This window comes from Chiloscyllium plagiosum, unplaced genomic scaffold (genome assembly GCF_037043375.1).
Source record: "Chiloscyllium plagiosum isolate Xiang-an unplaced genomic scaffold, Cpla_swu_hap1 HiC_scaffold_27, whole genome shotgun sequence".
NCBI classification, from domain to species: Eukaryota; Metazoa; Chordata; class Chondrichthyes; order Orectolobiformes; family Hemiscylliidae; genus Chiloscyllium; species Chiloscyllium plagiosum.
The window spans coordinates 85434168-85461732 of NW_028270165.1; the positions used below are offsets into that span (position 1 = coordinate 85434168).

General features: G+C 46.1%; 1 protein-coding gene across 1 annotated transcript in view; it reads left to right on the forward strand.

Annotated features, from left to right (window-relative positions):
- The first annotated feature begins 217 nt into the window (after window positions 1-217).
- LOC148144829 (uncharacterized) overlaps window positions 218-27565 on the forward strand; it is a 167782-nt gene continuing 140434 nt past the window's right edge. Inside the window, exons 1-2 of the mRNA XM_087975443.1 lie at window positions 218-1206; window positions 25853-26569. Of these exons, the coding sequence (XP_087831569.1) occupies window positions 218-1206; window positions 25853-26569 (1706 nt within the window). The remainder of the gene's footprint in view (window positions 1207-25852; window positions 26570-27565) is intronic.

Genomic DNA, 27565 nt, shown 5'->3' on the forward strand with positions numbered 1-27565 from the left:
CGGGACGACAACAATTTTCCAACTATGATTCTGTGAGAAGGAGCAAAGCTTTTTGGTTCCGGTTTGAGTACGTTTTCAGCATCAGTGGGACTGGATGAGAGACCCTACTGTTGCAGTTCACTGAGTGTGGAGCCTGAAGCAGTTATCCGGCCTGGAAAAAGAAATTCACGGTGGGGAGGGGCTCCACACGCGTTTGTGTGTGGCTGAAGCGTTGGCCATGGAGAAACCCGAGGAATCCTGCCTCGTAGAGAAACCGTGGAAGTGTGGCGACTGTGGAAAAGGTTTCCATGTCCCGTCTGTCCTGGAGACTCATCGGCGCAGCCACACCCGGGAGAAGCCGTTCTTCTGCTTTGTTTGCGGGAAAGGCTTCAGCGATTCCTCCAACCTGCTGACCCACCAGCGAGTCCACACGGGTGAGAGGCCCTTCATCTGCCCCGATTGTGGGAAGGCTTTTCGTGATTCCTCCGCCCTGCTGACCCACCGGCGGATCCACACAGGGGAGAGGCCCTTCAGCTGCCCCGAGTGCAGGAAGGCCTTCGGTAATTCCTCCACCCTGCTGAGGCACCGGCGGATCCACACGGGGGAGAGGCCCTTCAACTGCCCCGACTGCGGGAAGGCCTTCAGCAATTCCTCCAACCTTCAGATACACCGGCGGATTCACACGGGGGAGAGGCCCTTCATCTGCCCTCTGTGCGGGAAGGTTTTTCGTGATTCCTCAGCCCTGCTGACCCACCGGCGGATCCAAACGGGGGAGAGGCCCTTCAACTGCCCCGTGTGTGGGAAGGCTTTTCGTGATTCCTCAGCCCTGCTGACCCACCGGCGAGTCCACACCGGGGAGAGGCCCTTCAGCTGCCCCGAGTGCAAGAAGGCCTTCAGTAATTCCTCCAACCTGCTGACCCACCAGCGGGTCCACACGGGGGAGAGGCCCTTCAGCTGCTCCGAGTGCGGGAAGGCCTTCAGCAATTCCTCCAACCTACTGACGCACCGGCGGGTCAACACGGGGGAGAGGCCATTCAGCTGCCCCCAGTGCAGGAAGGCCTTTACCCAGGCCTCTGCCCTGCTGAGGCACCGGAGGATCCACACGGGGGAGAGGCCCTTCAGCTGCCCCGAGTGCGGGAAGACCTTTACCCAGGCCTCCACCCTGCTGACCCACCGGCGGATCCACACAGGGGAGAGGCCTTTCAGCTGCTCAGAGTGTGGGGAGGGGTTCAGTCAGGTGAGCCACCTGCAGAGGCACTCGCGGCTCCACTAGGGGGAAGAGGCCCTTCAGGGGCCCCGAGTGCAGGACGGGGTTCACCTGCTCGATTTAAGCTGCTGACCCACCAGTGTCTCCACACCAGGGAGAGGCCGTTCACCTGCTCCTCCCAACTGTGGACGTACTGAAGCGGCGACGGCCGAGTGACATTATCGACTGGACTGTCAAACCAGTTTCGGGGCTGCTGGGTTTGAATCCGACCGCGGCAGATGGCGGAATTGGAATTTGGTCAGAAACTGGAGTTCAGAATCTAACGATAACCATTTTTTGCTGGGGTGGGGGTGGGTGGAGAAAACCCCCATCTGATTCACTCACATCCTTTTTAGGGGAGGAAACTGCTGTTGTGGGAAAGGATTCACTCAGTTGTTCCAGCTGCATTCTTTACCCAGGCTGGCCTACATGTGACTCCAGACCCACAGCAGTGTGGTTGACTCGACACTGCCCCTCCAACTTACTTGGAATACAGGATACGGGTTGAAATTACTGAGTGAGGCAATACTTCCCACAGGTTAAGGCTGTACCAAGGATCCAATTACAAAGGGACAACTTGGTGGTGACCAATAGTAAGGAAAGTGTAGTTGTGGGGGGATGTGTGCGTACTTCGGTCTTGAGCTGTTTGAAAAGTAGCTACATTTTCTCTGCCTTTTTTGCTGGGGGGATTTGAAGCTGTAACAAAGCTGGATTGCAATAAAGGTTACCTGAACTTACTGAGTTTCCAATGTTGTGTTTCAGATCGAGCAGTGAATGAGTAGCTAGTATCGTTAGAAATTGTAAATTTTTCAGGAGTGCAGGTATTGCGTCATTTCATCAGCATTGTAAAGTTTCCTGGCAGCACTGGGACGTTTGGGCTGTGTTCACTCGATGTGGAGGTGCCAGTTTTGGACTGGGGTGGATAAAATTTAAAAACTCACAACACCAGGTTTATTTGAAAGCACCAGCTTTTGGAGTGCTGCTCCTTCATTGGATAGCTGTGAAGCAGGATCAAAGACATTACATTTTATAGCAAAAGATCACCGTGTCATGCAACTGATAGGATATATTGAACAAACCTAGATTGCTGTGATTGTGTGCATGTGAGTTTGTGCGTGAGTGTGCGTGTAAGAGTGTGTGCATGCTTAGTAAAGTGAAAGTGTGTTGGAGTATAAGTCTGTGAGAGTGTGGGAGTATGTGTGCTTTACGTTTTACTAAAACAAGAAAGGGCAGGATGTGTACAGTTAATTGTAGGACCATGGGTCATGTTGTAAAAGAGAGAGACATAGAGTCATAGAGATATACAGCATGGAAACAGACCCTTCGGTCCAACCTATCCACGCCGACCAGATATCCCAACCCAATCTAGTCCCACCTGCCAGCACCCGGCCCGTATCTCTCCAAACCCGAGATATGGGGAGGTGGGGTTTAGGTACGTAGTTCTTTGAAAGTTGTATCACTGGTAGACAGGGTGGTTTAGAGTACTGGGTACAGTTCGGGTGGCCCTGTAATACGAAGAAGACTATTAGAGAGGGTTCGGTAAAGATTTACTAGGACGTTGCCAGGACTGGAAGGTTTGAGTTATAAGGAGAGGGCGGGACATCTTTCACTGAGCACAAGGAGGTTGAGGGGTGACCTCATCGAGATTTATAAAATCATGAGGAGTGAAGTTCGGTGAATAGCAAAGGGCTCTCCCTTCGTGCAGGGGAGCTCAAAACTAGGGGGCATATTCTTTCAAGGTGAGAGGAGAGAGATTTAAAAGGAACCGGAGGGGCACTGTTTTGACAGAGGGTGGTTTGTGTGTGGAATGAACTTGCTGAGGAAGTGGGAGATGCAGGTACAGTTACAACATTTAAACGACATTACAACATTTACAACATTACAGTTACAACATTCAGATGGGTACATGAATAGAAACGTTTAGAGGAATATGGGCCAAATGCAGGCAAGTGGGACTGGTTTAGTTTGGGAATCCTGGTCGGCATGGACACGTTGGACCGAAGGGTCTGTTTCTGTGCTGTATACCTCTATGAACTGGAGGTGATCTTATTGAAACCAATAGAATTCTGAAAAGGGCTTGATAAGATAGATGCCGATAAAATGCTCCTTTTTGGGGAGAGTCAATAGAATCCCAACAATGTGGAAACAGGCCATTCAGCCTATCTATTCCACACTGGCCCTCTGAAGAGTGTCCCACCCATATCCATCCCCTCACTCTGTATTTCCCCTTCCCCCACCTCACCCCAGCTCCAAACTTCCAGCTCAGCACTGTCCCCATGACTTGTCCTACCTGCCTATCTTCCTTTCCACCTATGCACTCCACCCTTCTCTCTGACCTATCACCTTCATCCCCACCCCCATTCACCCATCATATTCTTTGCTACCTTCCCCCCACATCCTCCCTGACCTATCCCCTCCATCCCCACCCCCATTCACCTTGTACTCTATGCTACTTTCTCCCCACCCCCACCCTCCTCTCAATTGTCTCTCCACCCTGCAGGCACTCTGCCTCTATTCCTGATGAAGGGCATTTGCCTGAAACGTCCATTTTCCTGCTCCTTGGATGCTGCCTGCACTGCTCTGCTTTTCCAGCACCACTCTAATCAAGAATTTGGTTTCCAGCATCTGCAGTCCTTGTTTTTACCCTGTATTTCCCATGGTCATCCACCCTAAACTGCACATCCCAGGGCACTATGGATTGGTCATGCTAAATTATCCACCATAACCTGCCCATCCCGGGGAACTATGGGTAATTTAGTAAGGCCAATCCACCACAACCTGCCCATCCCGGGGCACTATGGGTAATTTAGTAAGGCCAATCCACCACAACCTACACCTTAATCTATAAATTAGATTAGTCCGCAAGGGTGAAAAAATCAGTGACGGTAAAAAGCACAAGTACAAGGTTAGTGACAGGTGTCTGCCCCGGGCCGCACGGCGCCATTTTCCTAACGGCCGCCCTCCCGCCGCTTCCTCGCTCGAGCGACTTCTCCTCCCAACCGCCTTCGCCCCCGCGTGACGTCTGCACGGGGGGATGGGCGGGGCCGGGGAGCCTCACCGTCATCAAGCAACAGCGTCACCAATGGACCAACAATCGAAACTGGATATTAATGTCACAAAAACTGAAACGATACATGGTGTGTCTGAATGTGTGCCGTATTGTAACAAAAGTGAATGAATTAAATGCACACATTGGAAGTGAATAATTATGGTCTGAGACTCCTTACAGAGACTTGGCTTCAAGATGGCAAGGATTGGATGCTGAATATTGAGGGGGAGTCAGATGGGAAGCGAGGTAAAGGCAGAGGGTTGGCACTGCTCATCAAAGCACTGAGCACACGGTAGTCTGGTGTCAGCTCGGGTTTCAGGGCCTGATTTCTCTGTCCTCTGAACTCGCTGTTCCCACAGAGTAAGATGTCGGTCTGTCCTCAGCTTTGCTGGACTTCTGCAGAAGCTTTCACGCCTCTTTTACAGCTTCCAGAATAAGTAAACATTCAGTCAATCGAAAGCAAACCTACAATCTCAGCCTGTCACCCATCCAGACACAGAGTGTAGTCACAGCAGGGAATCAAACAAGAAAAATGAAACAAAATCAGAAATAAATAAATGCTTAATGTTTGTTCATTAGGAAGTAAACCAGAAATAGGGCTGTCCAGATTCTGAGAGTGCCCTACTTGAGGAATTCTCTCTCCCTTCGATGTATTAGTACTGTTGGGGCAAAGTAACGCGTGTGTCAAATCGTTTAAAGCAGTCAGGAAAGGAGACCTTGAGCAATTAACTAGCTTTATTCATTGCCATGGGGAGTCAAACGTATTCTAATGTAATACAGAATGTTACAAGTTTTATGGTAAATCACAAGCACAATCTCCATTAATTACGCAACTGAGGGGCAGTCGTAGGTTTCACATACGTTGTCCAGACCTACGTTTCTTAATGTCTACAAATCTGAATGTTATCTTATGCTGCAGGTTCAGCTAGGCTCGAATTACCGATAAGGGACAGAGAGAACCAATCCATGATTCTATGAAGCAGCACAGTCTAATGGCCCGAGGAGCAGAGACAGCCTGCAGCTGCAAGGTCAGGCTATCAAACCAGAATTCCTTAGCCAGGGCTCAGACAGCATTATGTTAACAGGCTACATTTTACTGCAAACATTGCTTCGTGACAAAATGGCTTCCACGTAGTTTTGTGTCAGGGGTAGCTAGGTTTTCTGTTTTTATTTTTAAAATGCAGCTGATTCCCACAAGTAACTGCCACAGGTGCAAGTACATCACATGCAATATTCCTCATTGCAGCTTCACGCCGGTTTTGCATCCTCTGTTTTTCCTGCGCCTTGGCTCCAGCACATTCAGCTTCCTTCCCTCATTCCCATCCCCCCGCCCTGATGGCCATGCTGACCCGCAAAAGTTCGGTTTGCCCCTCCGTTCTTTCCCAGTTGTCTTTTGTGGGTTTTGAAAACTTTCCCAATCCTCTGATTATAGGAGTTGAATTTATGTTGTAGCTGCACCAGACATTGGTTAGGCCACTTTTGGAATATTGTATGCAGTTCTGGTCTCTCTGCTAGAGGAAGGATGTTGTGAAACTTGAAAGTGTTCGGAAAAGATTGACAGGGATGTTGTCAGGGTTTGAGCTGAACAGGCTGGGGCCGTTTTCTCTCGAGCGCCAGAGGCTGAGAGGTGACCCTACAAACTTTTATAAAATCAGGAGGGACATGGATAGGGTAAATAGACAAGATCTTTTTCCTGGATGGGTCATAGTTTCAGGGTGAGGGTGAGATTTAAAATGAACCTAAGGGGCAACTCCTATCTTCAGAGGATGGTGCTTGTAAGGAATGAGTTGCCAGAGGAAGTGGTGGCGGCTGGTACAATTACAGCATTTAAAAGGTACCCAGCTGGTGTAATGGAAAATTAACATTTATTGTGAAATCTATAAAAGCACAGGGAAACAAAGAAGTAAGGGCCTGACTTTGCAGACAGGCAGAAAAAAAATGTAAAGTTAAACCGACCTAACAGCAGACTTACAAGGCCAGTAAACTACCATATCAACAGTCAAGGAATAAGAAAAACAACTCCATACATGAAAAGGACCTCAAATGTTCCGGCTCCTGGCCTTGAGCTGTTGATAAGGAGAAGTGAATCCAGCCAGGACTGACAGTTAAGGCGAGTGTTGTAGAGCAAAGAGACCTTGGACTGCAGGTTCATAGTTCCTTGAAATTGGAGTCGCAGGTAGGCAGGATAGTGAAGAAGGCGTTTGGTATGCTGGCCTTTATTGGTCAGAGCAGAGAGTACAGGAGTTGGGAGGATAAGTTGTGGAATACTGTGTTCAGTTCTGGTCTCCCTGCTGTAGGAAATATGTGTGATACTTCGAAAGATTGACAAGGCTGTTGCCAGATTTTGAGGGTTTCAGCTACATGGAGAGGCTGAATAGGCTGAGAATATTTACCCTGGGCATGGATAGGGTGAGTACTTAAAGTCTTTTCCCCAGGGTAGTAGAGTCTGTGGCACAGCAAGGAACCGTAATGACCTCCTCAGGAGACAGACACATGCTGCAACTGACAGGGTACCCTTCGTTGTTCTGTACTTCCCAGGGGCTGAAAAATTACGCCATGTTCTTCGTGACCTGCAACACATTATCAATGAGGATGAGCACCTCACCAAGATCTTCCCCACACCTCCACTACTTGCCTTTAAACAACTGCTAAACCTCAAACAGATCATTATTCGTAGCAAACTGCCCGGCTCTCAGGACAACTCCATGCAACCCTGTCACGGTGGACGCTGCAAGACGTGTCAGATTGTGGACATAAATACCACTATTATGCGTTGGAACACCTCCCACCTTGTACATGGCAGGTACTCATGTGACTCAGCAAATGTTGTCTATCTTATACGTTGCAGTCAAGGATGCCCGGAGGCATGGTACATTGGGGAAACTGAGCAAAGGCTACGACAACGGATGAATGGGCACCGCACAACAATCAACAGACAGGAGGGTTCCCTCCCAGTTGGGGAACACTTCAGTGGTCCAGGACATTCAGCCTCGGACCTTCGGGTGACCATCCTCCAAGGTGGACTTCGAGAAAGGCAGCAGAGGAAAGTGGCCGAGCAGAGGCTGATTGCTAAGTTCGGTACCCATAGGGAGGGCTTCAACCGGGACATTGGGTTCATGTCACATTACAGGTGATCACCATTGCACTACACACACACACACACATATATTCCTACACAAACACACACGGACACAGGTACACACAGACGCGCACACAGATGCCCACACACACCCATATAGACACACACACTCTCACATGCACCTCCTCACAGACTTAAGACACTCTGCACTCACGACACGCACACACACACATACACACACATTCTCACACTCACAACTCCCAACCCAGACAGACACACACACACACACACAGACAAAGACCCACATGCACACATATATTTTGTGTGGTGAATCTGTACTTGCAGAGTACATTGCACTTTGCTCAAAAACTGCATACATTCATGTAGAACTCTGAGCTCAAAAACTGCATGAATTTATGTAAAACTCTGTTATATCACTTTTTAGATTAGAATCAATCTAAACATCAGGTCATAGACAGAGAACACAGGGGGCTAACTCCTTCAAAATATTGTCTAGCTATCACCACTGTTAACAGCTAACCCGAGAATGCAACTTCTAAAAAAAGGGTTTTGTGATTTACACATGAAAGAAGTGAAACTATCACTGTATTCTGACAGATGAAAGGCTTAACAGACAGATCAATTTTTCAATGTATAATTTCAGTTACATCACACTGCAAATTTTTGCTATAAATTCTGTGTTACGATCGAGCCCTCCACTATCACCTGATGAAGGAGCGTCGCTCCGAAAGCTAGTGTGCTTCCAATTAAACCTGTTGGACTACAACCTGGCGTTGTGTGATTTTTAACTTTGTACACCCCAGTCCAACAGCGGCATCTCTAAATCAAGGCAATCGGAGTTTTTTTAAAACCCGAAAAGTAACGAAGTTTAACGACGCGAACCCGAAAATAAACGAAGGCAATCGGAGTTTCTTTAAACCGAAAAGTAACGACGTTTAAATGTCGCGACCCCAAAATAAACGAAGCTACAACCCGAAAAATAACGAAGTTCAAATGAAACGAACCCGAAAATAAACGAAGTTTAGGCAATCGGAGTTTTTTTTAAAACGAAAACTAACAAAGTTAACGCAACCCGAACCGAAAATAAATGAATTTTAAGCGATCGAATTTTTTCTATTAAAAAGATAACACCAGAAAATAACCAATCTCTGGAGATTGATTTTGTTTTATTTCTGAAAGCAACGAAGCTCGGGAGAAAGAATTTTTTTTAAAAAACCAAAAATTAACAAAGCTTGGGAATTCAGATTTCAACCCTCCCCTCAGAGTTCAGCAATTTTCGAAGACCACTGTCCGTAAGTACCAAAGCACCCTCAACTTCAATTAATCTCTCCCCCCTTTTTAAACATTTAACAAGTCCCCCAGACTCAACCATTGCTAAGACCGATCCTTTCGGGCTGGACTGGTCACGTCAGACACCACTTGACTGACAGGAAAACCAAACGTTCGAAAAACAATCACGTCTGGCAGGCCGAATTCCTCAACACTCAATAGTGAAGGACATTTAACTCGTACACTGCTGTTCACAATCTGTCCGAGCCGAAACGTGCCAGGGCACCAAAATGAAGATCTGCGTCTCCTCAAGAGGGGCCTCTTGGTTCGAGATCGGTCAAAGGAATCGACAAATGCGGTGTATTCGAAAAGCAAGGTTCATTAGTTTATTGAATTAAGGTATCTTAACGCAATTCTATCCAGCAACACAGAGATTGAAGCTTCTGTGTTCCGTGATGAAGTTGCGCAATTACATTTGAAAATTGCACATTATTTATATGGTTTTTAAGAAATAATAGTCTTAATTACGAGAAAGACCAATCACATATAATAAGGTGACACGATTTACAGCAAGTTAATCCAATGATATTTTCTTTAAGAAGGATATCTAATTTACATAAATTGTCATGCCATGTATTAGTTCAAATGGTCAAATAATGTGTCAGTATTCATCTTATGAAAATTCTATTGTCCTCTTATCTTTGAACTGCAAGTTAATTCTGCGAATCAGCAGTATGTTCAGCAGTATGGTTCACAGGCCATTTTGTAGTATTCTTTTAAATCGAGAAGCCATTTTGTTGAAATAAAAATGTACATATTTTGTTGCCTAAATTCCAACTTTAGATCCTCACACCCACCTCCCAATTCAATCTATCACGACCAGACTAGGCAACAGTTTCTTCTCCCAAGCCATCAGGCTCCTTACCACTACATGATTGGACTCTTTTCCGTCTGACTATCTTTGCACATTTTCGAATTTCTGCTAGAAAAATGTCTATTATTTATCATTCTTTTATTATGCTGTAACTTGCGTGTTTTGCACTCTGGTCCCTCGAAGTAGAGGAGATGACAGAAACATTGGAAGCTGGTGAGAGAGCGTTCACAAAATTAATCCCGGGAATTGACGTGTTTGCTAATTTTGCAATGTTGCGTAGCTTAGCTGAGCATTCGTTCGAGTTTGGAAGAATGAGAGGAGATCTGAATGAATAAATATCAGAATTTTAGTGGGCCTGAAAGGTTAGTTGCCAAAAAGGTAGTGTTCATTTGTGGGAGAGTTTCAGACCAGAAGGAATAGCCTCTAAAGTGTTTGCATATTTATGATGGAGATGAGGTGGATATCTTCTCTCAGAGGGTAATGAATGACAGGGCTATTGAAGTTCTATCACTAAGTATAGTCAAGGCAGATGTTGGGCAGAATTTTAATCAATGGGGAATCAATAATAAGGCATGAATGTGGATTTTTGGATTATAATATTAATCATTATGGTAATAAAAGGTGGAGCAGATTCGATGGGGTGAATGGATTATTTTGGCCAAAGGGCTTATAAACATCCTGTGGGACCTTGACAGGGGAGATATGGATAAATTGCTTCAACTTATGTATGATATTCAGACCTAGGGTTCCACAGGATCTGTCAGTCAACATTTTTCAGCATTTTTAGGAGAACGGGAGCGAGGGTGATAATAGCCACAGTAGAGTAAGAATGGAGGGAGACTGTAGCATTACGATTCACATTTTTGAGGGAAGGAGAAAAGAAAGAATGTTCCACAGAAACCAGAATTGTCTGTTTTGAATTTCTATACTGTGTAGACAGCAATGTCTTCTGTAATCTCCTTTTACAGGATACGAGAAAGGGAGGATTTACAGCCAGAAATCTCAAAACAAGATCTGATAGAGACAATCAATTCATTGGTACGGGAATATCATCGGCCTTTGAATCTAGTAGAATTTTTTTATTTCTCTCCTGTCCTGTCTGCTTCACAAGGTTTCAAACATCAGTGAGACTGAGGTATGCATACCTGAGTGAGAGTGTTCCAATGAACTGACTGTGGGAAGAGCTTTAAGCGGGTACACAGCCTGAAATAGCAACACCCCATTCGCAGCAGCAATAGATGGAACACGTTCCATACATGAGTGGTCTTTCAACCAATTGTTAAAGCTGGAGAGAGACAAGGATTCCCACATCATGGAGAAATCGTGGGAGCAAAGCAATATCTTCACCCTTTCTATTCCTCATCCTGGGAGGGAGAGAGAGAGAGGGAGGAAACATTAATCACTTGTAGCAACTGAAGTGAATCCAGGGAGGGAGCAGACTCTGCACAGGTGTCAGATGCTCTCTGTCCTTCTTAACGGTATATTAATTTTTTTCCCCTCAGTTTGATACGTTTATTTATATACAATTTGCATTGTGGAAAAAGATCGTTTCTTTACTCATGTTCAGAATTAAAAGGGTCGTTACTCAAGGGATGGAGCAGAATCTAAGGGATTGGCACGTTGAGAAAAATGTAGACATATGTTGCTTCATATGGTGTATATCTGATATTATTCGCTGTTATAAAAGCCTTGTGGCTATTATTTTTCACATTCTAATCTAGCACTGAAGTTATATTCTGTATTTCTTGTCATCTTTTTTATTGAATAGGACAGCAGAAAGTCATTCAGCAACTTTACTGGTTTGTTTTTCTCAAGTAGCCTTGACATTTCATTTTCATTGTCCTTGATTCAGCTCCATTTCCAGTGTCTTTGTCGGCAGCTTGTTCCAGATTATTGTCACCGAAATGAAGATTTCCTCCATACACACTTAAGGCTATCTGGCTGCATGAGGGTTTTCAGGTTTCTGTGTCCTGTATAATATGTGATCAGGCATCTGGCAAACTACAGGAATTGTCACCTATGTTATGTTCATTTAACAGTATTGACTGTGATCATGTATTTTGTGAATTTATTTTTGCAGGAAGACATGTAGAAAGAAATCTGAAAGCAAATGATACATCAACTTCTGACAGAGCCACTTGAATCATTGGGACTTGAATATCAGCAACCATTCCAATTGAGAAGAAATGTTTGCTTTTGTCTGCTTGAGAGATTTTGAACACTTTGGCAGGAAGAATATGGAGACACCCAAGTGAGGGAGATTAAGTGCACTGACTGTGAAAAGTGCTTGAAACCAGTTACTCAGTTTGGGGAATCAAAGTCTCACCCCTCACGGTGGAGAGAGACTGTGTACCCATTCTGTTGGTAATCTCAAACCCAGAGCGACACAAGGAAAGCTCTCCCCATGGGGAAACTGTGGAAATGTGGGGACTGTGGGAAAGGGTTCCCTTCCCCATCAAGTGCTGGAGACTCATAGAAGCATTCACAAAGGGGAGAGGCCATTCTCCTGCTCTGTGTGTGGGAAGGGATTCAGTTGGCTGTGCAACCAGCTGATGCACTGGCATGTTCACACTGGGGAGAAGCCATTCACTTGCTCCAAGTACAGGAATACATTCGTCAATTCTCCTGGACTGCTGAAACATCCTTGGGTCCGCACTGGGGAGAGGCCGTTCACCTACTGTCACTGCAGGAAGAGGTTCATGAGTTCATCTACCCTGCAGACATACCAGTGGGTCCACACCGGGAGAGGCTGTTCTCCTGCCCTGAGTGCAGGAAGGGATTTGGTTGGGTGGACAACTTCCAGAGGCATTAGTGAGTTCATGTGCCATCACTGGGATCGAAGGAGCAATGGCCGAGTGGTATTATCAACTGGATTACTACCTCAACTCTGGGAATTCCCGGTTTTGAATCCCCAGACATTGAAAGATTTAAAATCCAACAGGTTTCTGTTTTAAAGCTGCTCACTCAGCTTCCAGCACTACGTTACCAAAGTCATGTATCAGAAGGAGCAGTGAATCAGTAGCAAGTATCGTTAGAAACTGTTAAGATTTTCATCTCTGCAGGTACTGCATCGTTTCATCAGCATTGTAATGTTTACTGGCAGCAGCAGGAAGTGTTGTGGCTGTGTTCATGAGAAACAACGTTAAAAATCACATAACACCAGGATATAGTCCAACAGGTTTATTTGGGAGCACGAGCTTTCGGAGCGCTGCTCCTTCATCAGGTAGCTGTGGAGCAGGATCATAAGACACAGAATTTATAGCAAAAGATCAGTGTCATGCAACTGAAATGATATATTGAACAAACCAAGATTGCTGTTAAGTCTTTCATCTTTTAGAATGGGTTGCAGGTTTCAGTTTATTAATATGCAAATCCTAGAACTTCTTTTAAGTCATATACTCGAGATAACTTAAGGGAGATAGGATAGTGAAGAAGGCGTTTGGTATGCTTTCCTTTATTGCTCAGAGTATTGAGTACAGGAATTGGGAGATCATGCTGCAGCTGTTGAGGACATTGGTTAGGCCACTGTTGGAATATTGCATGTAATTCTGGTCTCCTTTCTATCGGAAAGATTACAGATTACATTGCAATGTGGAAACAGGCCCTTCGGCCCAACAAATCCAAACCGACCCGTCAAAGCATAACCCACCCATACCCCTACATTTACCCCTTACCTAACACTACGGGCAATTTAGCATAGCCAATTCACCTGACCTGCACATCTTTGGACTGTGGGAGGAAACCAGAGCACCCGGAGGAAACCCACGCAGACACGGGGAGAACGTGCAAACTTCACATAGTCAGTCGCCTGAGACGGGAATTGAACCCGGGTCTCTGGCGCTGTGAGGCAGCAGTGCTAACCACTGTGCCACCGTGCCGCCCATAAGATGTTGTGAAACTTGAAAGGGTTCAGAAAAGATTTACAAGGATGTTGCCAGGGTTGGAGGATTTGAGTTATAGGGAGAGGCTGAACAGGCTAGGCTGTTTTCCCTGGAGCGTCGGATGCTGAGGGGTGACCTTATAGAGGTTTACAAAATTATGAGGGGCATGGATACGATAAATAGACAAAGTCTTTTCCCTGGGATCGGGGAATCCAGAACTAGAGGGCATTCCTTTTGGGTGAGAGGGGAAAGATATAAAAGAGACCTGAGGGGCAACTTTTTCACGCAGAGGGTGGTACGTGTATGGAATGAGCTGCCAGAGGATGTCGTGGAGGCTGGTACAATTGTAACATTTAAGAGTCATTTGGATGGGTATATGAATAGGAAGGGTTTGGAGGGATATGGGCTGGGTGCTGGCAAGTGGGATTAGATTGGGTTGGGATGTCTGGTCGGCGTAGACGGATTGGACCGAAGGGTCTGTTTCCATGCTGTACATCTCTAAGACTCTATGACTCTATTTTATAAAAAGAAGTGACAGCTCAGACAATGCATGGAAGGTGTGAGGTTCAAGTCTGTCAGTATCCCAATCTTGAGTCAGACTGGTTCTATTTCCAAAGTAGGAATTTATAAAATTATTATATGCATTGACTGCCTGCAGATTGTGCACTTTTTGAGCAAAATACAATGTATTTGCAAATATAATTCCGCAAATTCACCCTATTGACTTACATGCATGTGTGTGTGTATGAGTGTGTGTGTGTGTGTGTGTGTGTGTGTGTGTGTGTGTGTGTGTGTGTGTGTGTGTGTGAGAGAGAGAGAGAGAGAGAGAGAGAGAGAGAGAGAGAGAGAGAGAGAGAGACTGTATAGTGTAGTGGAGTCACATGTCGTGTGACATCAACCCAAGGTCCATTTGAAGCCATCCTCATGCTATTGATACCCAAGTTTGGAATCCAAGTTGAACTTAGCCTCTGCTCGGCCACCAGAAATGATTAAGCAGTTACACAACACACATTGGAGAGTGTAGGGTGGGACTTGTCTTTTGATTTGCAGAAGGTGGGAGGCTCTGGATGCTGTGATCCAGGGCAAACACATGCTGGTGGAAATTCGGCTCAGAGAGATGGAGCTGAAAGCCAGGCTGCAGACCTTTGATGAAAAAGATAACCAGTCATTTTATTCCAGGAGTTGGTCATTCCTCTCCGGACAGACCCTTCTGATTGAGTCAGTGGACAGGGTCAGGAAGTATGAGCGTGGATCAGGCAGGTAAAGGGGATCTGAGAGAAGGCTGCAAGGGAGTGGAGGAGCGAACTGGCTGGGTGCTGGGAGTACGAACAACATTGGGGAGGTGGTGGTAAGGGACAGAATAGTGACAGGGATTGTCTCCGGTCTCCGCAGTTGTTAGCAGGAGGCCAGATGACATCGGTGTCTATCTGGTGCCAGGATTCGGGAACCAATGTGCTCAGGGCTGAAGATGTGGGAAATGGAGGTTACAGCAGGTGTGGTCCACAAATGTCAGGAGAGAGCCTCTGCTGAGGGTGCGTGAAAAGTTAGAAGCTAACTCTGGACTGCACAGTGGCTCAGTGGTTAGTACCACTGCCTCACAGTGCCAGGGGATCATGTTTGATTCCATCCTTGGGCAACTGTCTGTGTGGACTTTGGCACGTCCTCCTCCTTGTGTCTGTGTAGGTTACCTGCAAGTGCTCTGGTTTCCTCCCACAGTCCAAACATCTGCAGTTTAGGGTGGATTGGCCATGCTGAAGTGTGCAGATTAGAGTGGGTTAGCCATGAGGAACTGCAGGGCTGTAGGGTCAGTGGATGGGTCTGGATGGGATGCTATTTGGAATGTCAGTGTGAATTTGATGGGCCGAATGGCCTGTCAGAATTATGATTCTACTGCTTTCGCCACGTAAATATTGAGAAATGATTGACACAAGTCTGCTGTGGGAGGAGTGGGTTCCAGTTCGTGAGATATCAACACCGGTCCTGGGGAAGGTGGGATTTGGGCAGTCTCTCCCCCCCCACCCTCTGCCCCCCTGTCCAATCTCTCCCCACCCACTGTCCCCGTCCATTCTCTCTCAACCCCCACCCTCTGCCCTGCATTCTCTTCCTCCCCACCTCTGCCCACCAGTCTTTCTCTTTCCCTCACCATCGGTCCCCACAATCTTCTCCATTCCCATCACCCTCTTTTCCCCCCAGTGTTCTCATCCTCCCACCCTCTGTCCCCCTGTCAATTATCTCTCTCACCCCCTGACACTCTGCCCCACCGTCCATTCTCTCTCCTTCTCTTCCACCCACTCCCTGTCCTTGCGGATGCCTCAAACCCTCTTCGATCGCTGTATCAAACCCTTCTAGGAAGAGTGAAAGAGAATGGATGTTGATGACTCTACCTGGTAGACACGGCTGCACGAGAAATTACTGAACTTTAAAATTGAGAATAGCTAAAATGATATATTCAGAAATATCATGAAAGCATGTTCAACTTTATAGAAAAGCTGCAGACATCTTTCTGAACCTTGCATTCAAATATGTCCAGTTAGTCCACAGTTGAGGACAGGGTGTAATTTGTGGACGGCCTATTCCTAGTCTTGTGAAATTGATTCTGACTATGCAGAAATAGAACCATAGAGTTGTACAAACCCGTCGGTCCATGCTGACCAGGTATCCTTAATTAATCTTGGCCCATATACCCATCCAAATGTCTTTTAAATTTTGTAATTGTACCAGCCTCCACCACTTCTTCTGGCAGCTAATTCAATACATGCACCACCCTTTGCGTGAAAAATTTGCCCCTCAGGTCCTTTTTATATCTTTCCCCTCTCACCCAAAATGAATGCCCTCTAGTTCTGGACTCTCCCACCCCAGCGAAAAGATCTTGTTTATTTAACCTATCAAAGCCCCTCATGATTTTATAAATCTCTATAAGGTTTTATAAACCCTCAGCATCCAACGCTGTATGAAAAACAGCCCCAGCCTATTCAGCTTCTCCCTGCAGCTGAACCCCTCCAACCTTTGCAACATATTTGTAAATCGTTTTTGAACCCTTCTAAGTTTCACAACATCATTGCTACTCATGATTAATAGGCTGTGAACAATCTATCTTATTCAGGGCATAAGATGGGGCATTTGTTGAGGGGAATTAACTTTCAAACTGTTTTATTCTGACCCTGAGGTCCCTTTAAATCTTTTCCCTCTCAACCGAAATCTATGCCTCTAGGGGACTCCCCTACCCTGGGGAAAAGACATTCAAAAGTTGAGGAGTCACACAAAATGCAAACGCAATAAAATGTCGAGCTACAGGTTTTAAAAAATGTGGCTTCAGCTTTTTTTTAAACTCCTGTTGACATTTGACATTCGGGTACAAAATCTTGTCAACAACACCAGCATCGCCACAGACCACACTGCGCATACTCCTCGGTGTCAGTAAGTACTGCGCATGTTCAGCAGCGTTAACAAGAACTGCGCATGCCCCACGCTGTCCGCAATTATGGACTGCGACCTTCTTTTGATGGGCTAATGGGGGGATGACCGGAAGGAGCCTGGTTCCTTTGTCAATCAGAGCCTTGCTATTGCCTGAATACGGAAGTTTGACCATGAGCTTCTGAAGCTGCTACTGCTGTTGTTCCTCTCTGAATGAAGATTGAGCTTCACCCCAGACTGCAACTTCTTTCCTCTGTCCAACATCTGTGAGTACGGCACTTTCTTTTCTCACCCTCTTTTCCATTTGTTTTCATTCTGGGGTTCAATTTTTGTTTTGCAGTAATTGAAAGGAAAGGGAGTGAATCCCGGCGAGGGGAGAGAGTCTGGAAAAGTTGGTCCAAGATTGTGTCTCAGTTAGCAAACACATGGCAAGTGTAGTAGCACAATGTGAAGTTATCGCATTTGCTGTTTTAAAAAAAAAGCAGAAAGGAGACGCATTCCTTAAATAGTGATCTATTGGAATGTGAAGAAAGTGAGGACTGCATATGCTGGAGATCAGAGTCGAAAAGTGTAGGGCTGGAAAAGCATAGCAGGTTCAGGCAGCATCTGAGAAGCAGGAGATTCGACATTTCAGGCACGAGCCCTTCATCAGGAACGATGTGTTGATGTACAAACAGGCCTCAGCGTCCTTCTATATCAGCAAGCAATGAGCAAGGCAAGTGGTACATTAGCAAGAGGAATTGAGTTCAGAGGTGGCGATGTCTTCCTGCAGTTGGGGGTGGGGTTCATTGAATATATTCAAGGCTGAGTTCATTTGAATTTTCGACAACAAGGAAGTGGATGGTTGTGGGGGGAGGCAAGAAAATGGGTTTAAGACCAGTATAGAACAGTTAGACAGTCAGACAGTGCAGAAACAGACTGTTCTGTCCAACTAGTCCATGCTGACTATGTTCTCAAACTAAACTAGTTGCACCTGCCAGTGTTGGCCCATATCCCTCTGAACCATTCCTATTCATGTGCTGATCCAAATGCTTTTTAACCCTTTTAACTGGACTGCATCCACCACTTGAACTGAATTGAATTTATTTATTGTCACATGTACTGAGGCACAGTGAAAAGCGTTGACTTGCGATCACATAGTTAAGTCGCATAGTAAATAATAAGTAAACAGTGGCAAAAACAAAAACAAAGGTTCAGACACATCCTGAGAGTTTGAGAGTCCATTCAGTATTCTAACAATAGTAGGGTAGAAACTATTACAAAACTGGCTGTTGCGTTTGTTCAGGCTTCTGTACCTTGTCCCCGATGGTAGAGGTTGTAGACAAACATTGCCATTGTGGGATGGATATTTAAGAATGCTGGCGGCTTCCCTTGACAGCAGGTCTGGTAGATGGATTCTATAGATGGGAGGTTGGCCTTTATGATTGGCCGGGCTGAGTTCACCACTCTCTGTAACCGTCTCCAATCTTGAATGGTACAGTTGCCATACCAGGTAGTTATACATCCAAGACAGCTTGTTGTGGATGACCACTCCCAGGAGCTTGACACTCTCCTCTCATTCCACCTCTGTGCTGTTAATGTGTATGGGTGCATGAGTAACATCCCACCAAAAGTCAATAATGAGTTTCTTGGTTTTGCTAGCATTGAGATCTAGTTTGTTTTCAGTGCATCATTTTTCCAGGTCTTCCACCTCCTGTCTGCAGTCTGAGATTTGTTGCCATCTGACATTTGACGGACTATAGTGGTGACAGTGAACTGGTAAATGGCATTAGTCTTGTATTTGGTGACGCAGTCATAGGTATACAGTGAGTACAGTAGGGAGTTGAGTATGCACCCCTGGAGGGCTCCAGTGTTGAGTGTTAGAGAGGATCAAACATTGTCCCCAGTCTTCACTGATTGTGGCCTGTGGGTCAGGAAACTGAGGATCCAGTTGCAGAGAGTGGGGCTTAGTCCGAGATCACTAAGTTTAGTAATCAGTGTCGAGGGGATAATAGTGTTAAAGGCTGAACTGTAGTCAAGTAGGATTCTTACGTACCTGTTCTTGGTGTCAAGATGTTCCAGGTTGGAGGGAAGGGCAAATGATATGGCATCTGACGTGGATCCCAATTTGCCGATGGGCAAATTGGAGTGGGGCAAGAGTAGTGGGAAGGCTGGAGTTGATTAATGCCATGACCAGCTTTTCAAAGCAATTCATGACCACCGGAGTTAGGGCAACTGGGCGATAGTCATTGAGACGTGCTGCATGAGTCTTCTGAGGCACAGGGATGATGTGCCTCAGAAACAGGCAGGGACAGTGGCCTGTTGTAGGGAGAGGTTGAAGGTGTACGGGAAGACCTCTGCCAGTTGGTCTGCACATGCTCTGAGTGCACAGCCTGGTCCTACGTCTGATCCCATCGCTTTCCTTGATTCACACGAAGGAAAACTGATCTGACCTCTGGACTTTCTCTGGACATTCATTCCACACACAAACTACTCTCTTAAAAAAGGGTGCTTCTGATGTGTTTTTAAAATCTTTCTCCTCTCGCCTTAAAAATGTGCTCCCTAATCTTGAAGCTCACATCTGAGCGAAAGGACATCTCTATCCTTTGTGATTTTATAATCCTCTGTGAGGTCACCTCTATGCTCCAGTGAAAAAAAAAATCCAAGTTAATCGACCTAGATGTAGGTAGATTAATATCCAGTCATGATCTGTTGAATGCTGGTGCAGGCTTGAAAGACCAAATGGCCTACTCCTGCTCCCAAGTTTCTCTCACTGTGTCCAGAACAGCAAGAGCCAAGAAGACACAGGAGCAGAAATTAGGCCAATCAGCCCACTGGGTCTGCTCCACCATTCAATCATGGCTGATAAATTTCTCAACCCCATTCTCCAGCTTTCTCCCCTTGATACTCAAGAACCTATCATCTGTTTCAGTCTTAAATATACTCAGTGACTTGGCTACCGCAGCTTTCTGTGGCAGTAAATTTCATAGATTCGCCACTGTCTGGCTGAAGAAGTTTCTCCTTATCTCCGTTCAAAAAGATCTTCCGTTTACTCGAAGGCTGTGCCCTCAAGTCCCCATCTCTCCTACCACTGAAAACATCTCCCCCAACATGCACTCTGTCCAAGCCATTCAGCATTCTTATGTTTCGATTAAATCCCCCCTGAGTGTAGGCCTGTTAATCAGCATGAACCAGACTTTTCAGGATGAGGCAGAGCAGGGATTAGGTTCAGTAAAATGAGAATAAAAGGAGTGTGTGTGGGATGGAGATTTTCAACTTTTAGGGAATAAGAGAGGAAAGAGAGTTTGCTATAAATTATAATCGATTGGATGGGATAATGGACCGAGGATTGGCAGATGGAGTTTAATTTAGACGAACGTGAGGTGTTGCATTTTAGGAAAGCAATCCAGGACTTAACCATTTAATGGGGAATGTTGCTAGTGAGGGTGAGAATAGGTGGACAGGGCAGATGAATGCGTGGCTGAGGAACTGGTGCATGGGAGAAAGGATCCAAAAATGTGAATATTGGAAACTCTTCTGGGGTAGAAAAGACCTGTACAAGAAGGATGGATCGCACCCGAATTGGAAGGGGACTAATATTTTGCTGGGAGATTTGCGAGAGCTGCTCAGGAGGATTTAAACTAGTAAGGTAGGGGTGGGTGGGGGGCAGGGATTGCTGGGACCCAGAGAAATAGTGAGGAAAGAGATCAGTCTGTGACTGGTCCAGTTGGAAAAGGGACTGAGTTAAACAATCAGAGCAGGAAGTAACAAAGCAGAGAACAAGGTAGGACTGGTAAATTAAACTGCATTTATTTCAATTGCAAGAGGTCAAACAGGGAAGGCAGATGATGGATAGGAACTTGGGACTGAGATATCATGGCAGTTACAGAAACATGGCTCAAGGATGGACAGCACTGACAGCTTAATGTTCTAGAACACACATGGTATTGGATGGATAGAAAGGGGGACAGGAGAGGAGGGAGAGTGACTTTTTTGATAAGGGATATATTACTGTGCTTAGGGAGGATATTCCTGGGAATACATGCAGGAAGCTTATTTGGGTGGATCTGAGAAATAAAAAAAGGGATGATCACCTTATTGGGATTTTATTACAGACTCCCTAATAGTCAGAGGGAAATTGAGAAAAAAATTGTAAGGAAATTTCAGTTATCTTTAATAATAATAGGGTGGTTATGATCAGGGATTTTAACTTTCCAAACATAGACTGGGACTGCCATAGTGTTTAAAGGCAGTACAAAGGTAGTTGGAGTATACTTAAGAGTAAACTCAGGAGGGCAAAAAGGGAACATGAGGTAGCTTCGACAAGTAGAGTTAAGGAGGAATTTAAATGTGTACAAGAAAATTTTCTGATTCAGTAAGTGGATGTTCTGACTAGTGAAGGTGCAAACCGTGACCTACTCTTGGGAAATAATGCAGGGCAGGTGACTGAGCTGTCAGTAGAGGAGCACTTTGGGGCCAGTGACCATAATTCTATGAGCTATAAAAGAGTGATGATAAAGTATAGACCAGATCTAAATTGGAGGATGGCTAACTTGGTATTCGGCAAGATCTTTCAAAAGCTAACTGGGAGCAGATGTTCACAGGTAAAAGGATGGTTAGAAAATGGGAAGCCTTCAAAAATAAGAAACTGAGAGTCCAGAGACAGTATATTCCTGTTAGGGTGAAAGGGGAAAAACTAGGTAAAAACAAGGACTGCAGATGCTGGAAACCAGATTCTAGATTAGATGAAGGGCTTTTGCCCAAAACATCGATTTTCCTGCTCCTCGGATGCTGCCTGGACTGCTGTGTTTTTCCAGCACCACTCTCCTCCAGAACCCAGAGTGAAAGGGGAGGCTGGTAGGTGTAGTGAATGCTGAATGACTAGAGGAATTGAGCTTTTGGTTCTGAAAAAGAAGGAAGCGTATGACAAGTACAGACAGAAGAGATCGAGTGAATCCTGACAGTATAAAGGCAGTTGGAGTATACTTAACAGTAAACTCAGGAGGGGAAAAAGGGAACATGAGATCGCTTCGACAAGTAGAGTTAAGGAGAATCCAAAGGGTTTTTATAAATACATTGAGGAGAAAAGGGTAACTAGGGAGAGAACAGGGCCCCTCAAAGATCAGCAAGACAGCCTATGTGTGGAGCTGCAGGAGTTGGGGGAGATAATAAACAAATATTTTGCATCAGTGTTTACTGTAGGGAAGGACATGGAAGAAGTAGAATGTGTGGAAACAGATGATGATATCTTGAAAAATGTAAAAATGTCCATACTACAAAGGAGGTGGTGCTGGATGTCTTGAAATGCATGCAAGTGGATAAATCCCCAGAACCTGATCAGTTGTACCCTAGAACTCTGTGGGAAGCTAGAGAAGTGATTGCTGGGTCCCTTGCTGAGGTATTTGTACCATCGATAGTCACAAGTGAGGTGATGAAAGACTGGAGGTTGTCTAATGTGGTACCAATATTTAGGAAAGATTGCAAGGAAAAGCCAGGGAACGATCAACCAGTGAGCCTGACATTGCCGGAGGGCAAGTTGTTGGAGGGAATCCTGAGGGACAGGATTTACATGTATTTGGAAAGGCAAGGACTGATTTAGGGATAGTCAGCATGGCTTTGTGCGTGAGAAATCATGTCTCACGAACTTGATTGAATTTTTTGAAGAAGCAACAAGGGATTGACGAGGGCAGAGCAGTCGACATGACCTCCATGAACTTCAGAAAGGCATTCAACAAGGTTTCTCATGAGAGACTGGTTAGCAAGGTTAGATCTCGAGAAATACAGGGAGAACTAGCCATTTGGATACAAATCTGGCTTGAAGGTAGAAGACAGAGGGTGGTGGTGAAGGGTTGATTTTTAGACTGGAGGCCTGTGACCAGTGTTGTGCCACAAGGATTGGTGCTGGTCCCACTACTTTTCATCATTCATATGAATGATTTGGATGTGAGCATAAGAGGTATAGTTAGTAAGTTTGCAGATGACACCAAAATTGGAGGTGTAGTGGACAGCAAATAAGGTTACCTCAGATGACAATGGGATCTTGATCCGATGGGCCAATGGGCTAAGGAATGGCAGATGGAGTTTAATTTAGATAAATGTGAGGTACTACATTTGGAAAAGCAAATCAGGTAAGGTCCGAGGGAGTGTTGCTGATCAAAGAAACCTTGGAGTGCAGGTTCATAGCTTCTTGACAGTAGAGTCGCAGGTAGATAGAACAGTGAGGAAGCTTTTGTGGGGGGTGGGTGTGACCTTCCACACGTTTATTCTATCCATAATCCTCATGATTTTATAAACAGACAAGGTCTTTTCCCTGGGTTGTGGAGTCCAGAACTAGAGGGCATAGGTTTAGAGTGAGAGCAGAAAGATTTTAAAAGGCACCTCAGGGATAAGTGTTTCATGCAGAGGGTGGTGCATGTATGGAACGAGTGTCAGAGTAAGTGATGGAAGATGGTACAATTACGGTATTTAAAAGGCATCTGGATGGGTATATGAATAGGAAGGGTTTAGAGCGATAGTGGCCAAGTCCTGGCAAATGGGACGAGATTAGGTTAGGATAACTGGTCGGCATGGACGAGTTGGACTAAAGGGTCTGTTTCCGTGCTGTACACCTCTACGACTTTACTTCAGGACTCTGAAATTGTTCATGAAAACCACTTCAGTAATCTGCCCAGTTTTAAGACTACAATATACAGGAGCAGAATGAGGCCATTTGGCCCATTGAGTATGCTCCACCAGTCGATCATGGCCGATATGTTTCTCAACTCCATTCTGTTGCCTTCTCCTCGTAAACCTTGATCCCCTTACTTATCAAAGACCTATCTATCCCTGTCTTAAATGCCCTCAATGACTTGGCCTCCACAGCGCTCTGCAGCAATGAGATCCACAGATTCACCATCCTCTGGCTGCAGAAATTCCTCCTCATCCCAGTTCTGAAGGGCATTCCTTCACCCTGAGCCTGTGTCCTCTGGTCCTCGTTTCTCCTACTGGTGGAAACATCTTCCCCACATCCACTGTATCCAGTCAGAGTCACACAGCATGGAAACAGATCCTTCGGTCCAACCAGTCCATGTTGACCATAATCCCAAACTAAACTAGTCCCACCTACATGTGCTTGGCCCAATATCCCTCTGAATATTTCTTATTCATGTACTTATCCAAATGTCATTTAAATGTTGTGACTGTAAGCGCATCTACCACTTCCTCTGGAAATTCATTCCACACGTGAAGTACTCTGTGTAAAAATGTTGCCCCTTATTTTGTTTTTAAATCTTTCTGTTCTCACCTTAAAAATATGTCCGCAAGTCTTGAAATCCCTCATTCCAGGGAAATGACTCCTGACATTCACCTTCTCTGTATCCAGCAAGATTTTCTAAATCTCAAAGAAGACCTGAAATGTTAGCTTGCTCTCTCTATGTGGACGCTGCCTGACCAGCTGTGATCTTCAGCATTTGTTGTTTTCAGGAATGATTCCAGCATCTGTCGCAATGCGCTCCTAAATGTTGGCTACCTCTTTCCAGATCCTTACTCAACAATCCACTGTGCGGTACAGTCAATAAAGTTCCACATTGCATCTCTTTCAGCACACACGGGCAGCACGTGGCTCAGTGATTAGCACTGCTGCCTCACAGCACCAGGGACAAGGATTTGACTCCAGCTTCAGGTGACTGTGCAAACTCCACACAGACATTGTCCTCCCCGTGGCTGTGTGGGTTTCATCGAGAGGCTCCGGTTTCCTCCCACAGTCCAAAGATGTACAGGTTAGGATGAATTGGCCATGCTAAATTGCCCCATAGTGTTCAGGGATGTGTGGGTTAGGTATATTAGTCAGAGGTAAATGGAGAGTTGTTGGGCCAAATGGCCTCATTCCGCACTGTAGGGATTCGATGTGGCAACCCCCCAGGTGTTTGCATTTCCTGTAGGGGAAGTGGGGACGGGCCGAAAGTTCAGTGTGTGTGAAGTGAAAATTAAACGTAGTGCTTTGCTTAAGCTCAAGCTGAGTGACTTGGTGGCGGACTGGAAAAGGAAGGTACGCAGTGTCTGTGGTTAGTGATGCTGCCTCACGGCACCAGAGAGCCAGATACAATTCCAGCCTCAGAGCCGTCGTCTGTGTGGGTATTGCACATTCTCCGACGGGTGTTTGTGGCGGATTTCTTCCAGTGCACCTGTTTCTTCCCACTATCCAAAGATGTGCAGGTTTGGGTGAATTAGCCATGTTAAATTGTCCATAGTGTCCAGGATGTGTAGGTTAGATGCATTAATCAGGTGTAAATGTAGAGCAATCAGAGTAGGGTAATGGTGCTTTCAATTTCATGGAATTACAAAAGAAAAGAATGTTCCGCATAAAGTAGAATTGTTTGTTCTGAATTTCTACCCTGACTTTCTACCCTGACTGACAGTGATGACTTTCATAATCTGTTTTTCCAGTGCATTTGAAGATTTGAAGACTGAAGTTTCAAATTCAGTAGTTGAAGGGCTTATGCCCGAAACAGCAACTCTCTTGCTCCTTGGATGGTGCCTGACCTGCTGTGTATTTCCAGCACCACACATTTTGACTGACTCTCCAGCGTCTGCAGTCCTCATTTTCATGTCAATGACAGACAGTCAATCAATCCATTGGGACTGTAACGATTTTTGACTATGATTCTGTGAGAAGGAGCAAAATTCTTTGGTTTCTGTTTCAGTACGCTTTCAGCATCAGTGGAGCTGGATGAGAGACGCTACTGTGGTAGCGCATTGAATGTGCAGCCTGTCACAATTATACAGCCTGGAAAGAGGAATTCACGGCAGGGAGGGTTTGTACATGCGTTTGTGTGCAGCTGAAGCTTTGGCCATGGAGAAACCAGAGGAATCTCGCCCCATGGAGAAACCGTGGAAGTGTGGTGACTGCGGGAAAGGCTTCAGTGTCCCATCTGCCCTGGAAATTCATCAGCGCAGTCACACCAGGGAGAGGCCGTTCTCCTGCCCAGAGTGTGGGAAGGGATTTATCCGCTCTTGCCACCTGCTGGACTACCGCCGAGTCCACACTGGGGAGACCATTCACCTGCCCCGAGTGCGGGAACAGCTTCACCCACTCCTCCCACTTGCTGGCGCATCAGCGTGTCCACACCGGGGAGAGGCCCTTCCCCTGCTCTGATTGTGGGAAGGCCTTCAGCAAATCCTCTGACCTGCTGAAGCACCAGTGGGTCCACACAGGCAAGAAGCCGTTCCCCTGCCCTGAATGTGGGAAGGCCTTCAGCAGTTCCTCCTCCCTGCTGACACACCAGCGGGTCCACACTGGGGAGAGGCCATTTGACTGCCCTGAGTGTGGGAAGAATTTTCCCCAGCCCTCCCAACTGCTGACCCACCGGCGGGTCCATACCGGGGAGAAGCCATTCTCCTGCTCAGTGTGCAGGAAGAGTTTTGCGGTCTCCTCTAACCTCGTGGCCCACCAGCGAGTCCACACGGGGGAGAGGCCCTTCAGCTGTCGCGAGTGCAGGAAGGCTTTCAGCAATTCCTCCCACCTGCTGAGGCATCAGCGGGTCCACACCGGGGAGAAGCCGTTCTCCTGCCCAGAGTGCGAGAAACGCTTTAACCGGTCCTCCCACCTACTGACCCACCAGCGAGTCCACATGGGAGAGTGGCCGTTCTACTGTCCTGAGTGCAGGAAGGGCTTCAGCAATTCTTCTGCTCTGCTGACCCACCAGCGGGTCCATAGAGGGGAGAAGCCATTCAGCTGCCGTGAGTGTGGCAAGAGGTTCACATTTTCCAGCAACTTGCGAAGACACCAGCGGGGGCACCAGTGCTCCCAACAATCGGATACTGCCAGTGACGCTACTGTGGATTAAACCTTGTGCCCCACTCTGACAATGGGTGCAGTGGGAAAGTTGGTGGGCTTTTAAAAAAAATTTCTGGACTGCACACTGCCTCACACCCCCAAGTGCAACTCTAAAGTGGCTCGGGGCGACATGGTGGCTCAGTGGTTAGCACAGCTGCCTCAGAGCCATGGATTCGGGTTTGAATCTACTGTTTGATTCTCCCGTGTCTGCATGGGTTTCCTCCGGGTGTTCTGCTTTTGCTCCCACAGTACAAAGATGTACAAGTTAGGGTGAGTTAGCCGAGCTAAATTGTCCATAGTGTTCAGGGATGTGTAAGTGTGGTGCAGTAGTCAGGGGTAAATGTAGACTGGTCAAAAGTGTGGTGCTGGAAAAGCATAGCAGGTCAGGCAGCATCTGAGGCGCAGGAGAATCGACGTTTTGGGCATAAGTCCTTCATCAGGATTCTCCAGGACTTCGGATGCTGCCTGATCAGCTGTGCTTTTCCAGCACCACATTCTTGACTCTGATCTCCAGCATCTGCAGTCCTCACTTTCTCCAAGTAAATGTAAAGTAATAGGGTTAAGAGAATAGGTCTGGGTGGGTTACTGTACGGAGGGTTGGTGTTGCCTTGTTGGTCCAAAAGGCCTGTTTACATTCTGTAGGGATTCTGTGATTCCATAAACTTTGCTTCCAGTGGGCGACATTACTCGGAGTCTGGGACTGCACGTTCCTAAGAATCCGCAGAAATCTAAGACCACTGGAGCAGACATGAGGCCATTCAGCCCATTGAGTCTGCTCCACCATTTGTTAGAAACAAAAAATAATTGTGGTTGCTGGAATCCAAAGTAGGCAAGCAGGAGGCTGGGAGAACGCAGCAAGCCAGGTAGCATTAGGAGGTGAAGTTAGCATTTTGGGAATTAACCCTCCTTCAGGACTGAAGAAGGGTTCTTCCCAAAACATTGACTTCTGTATCAGAAACA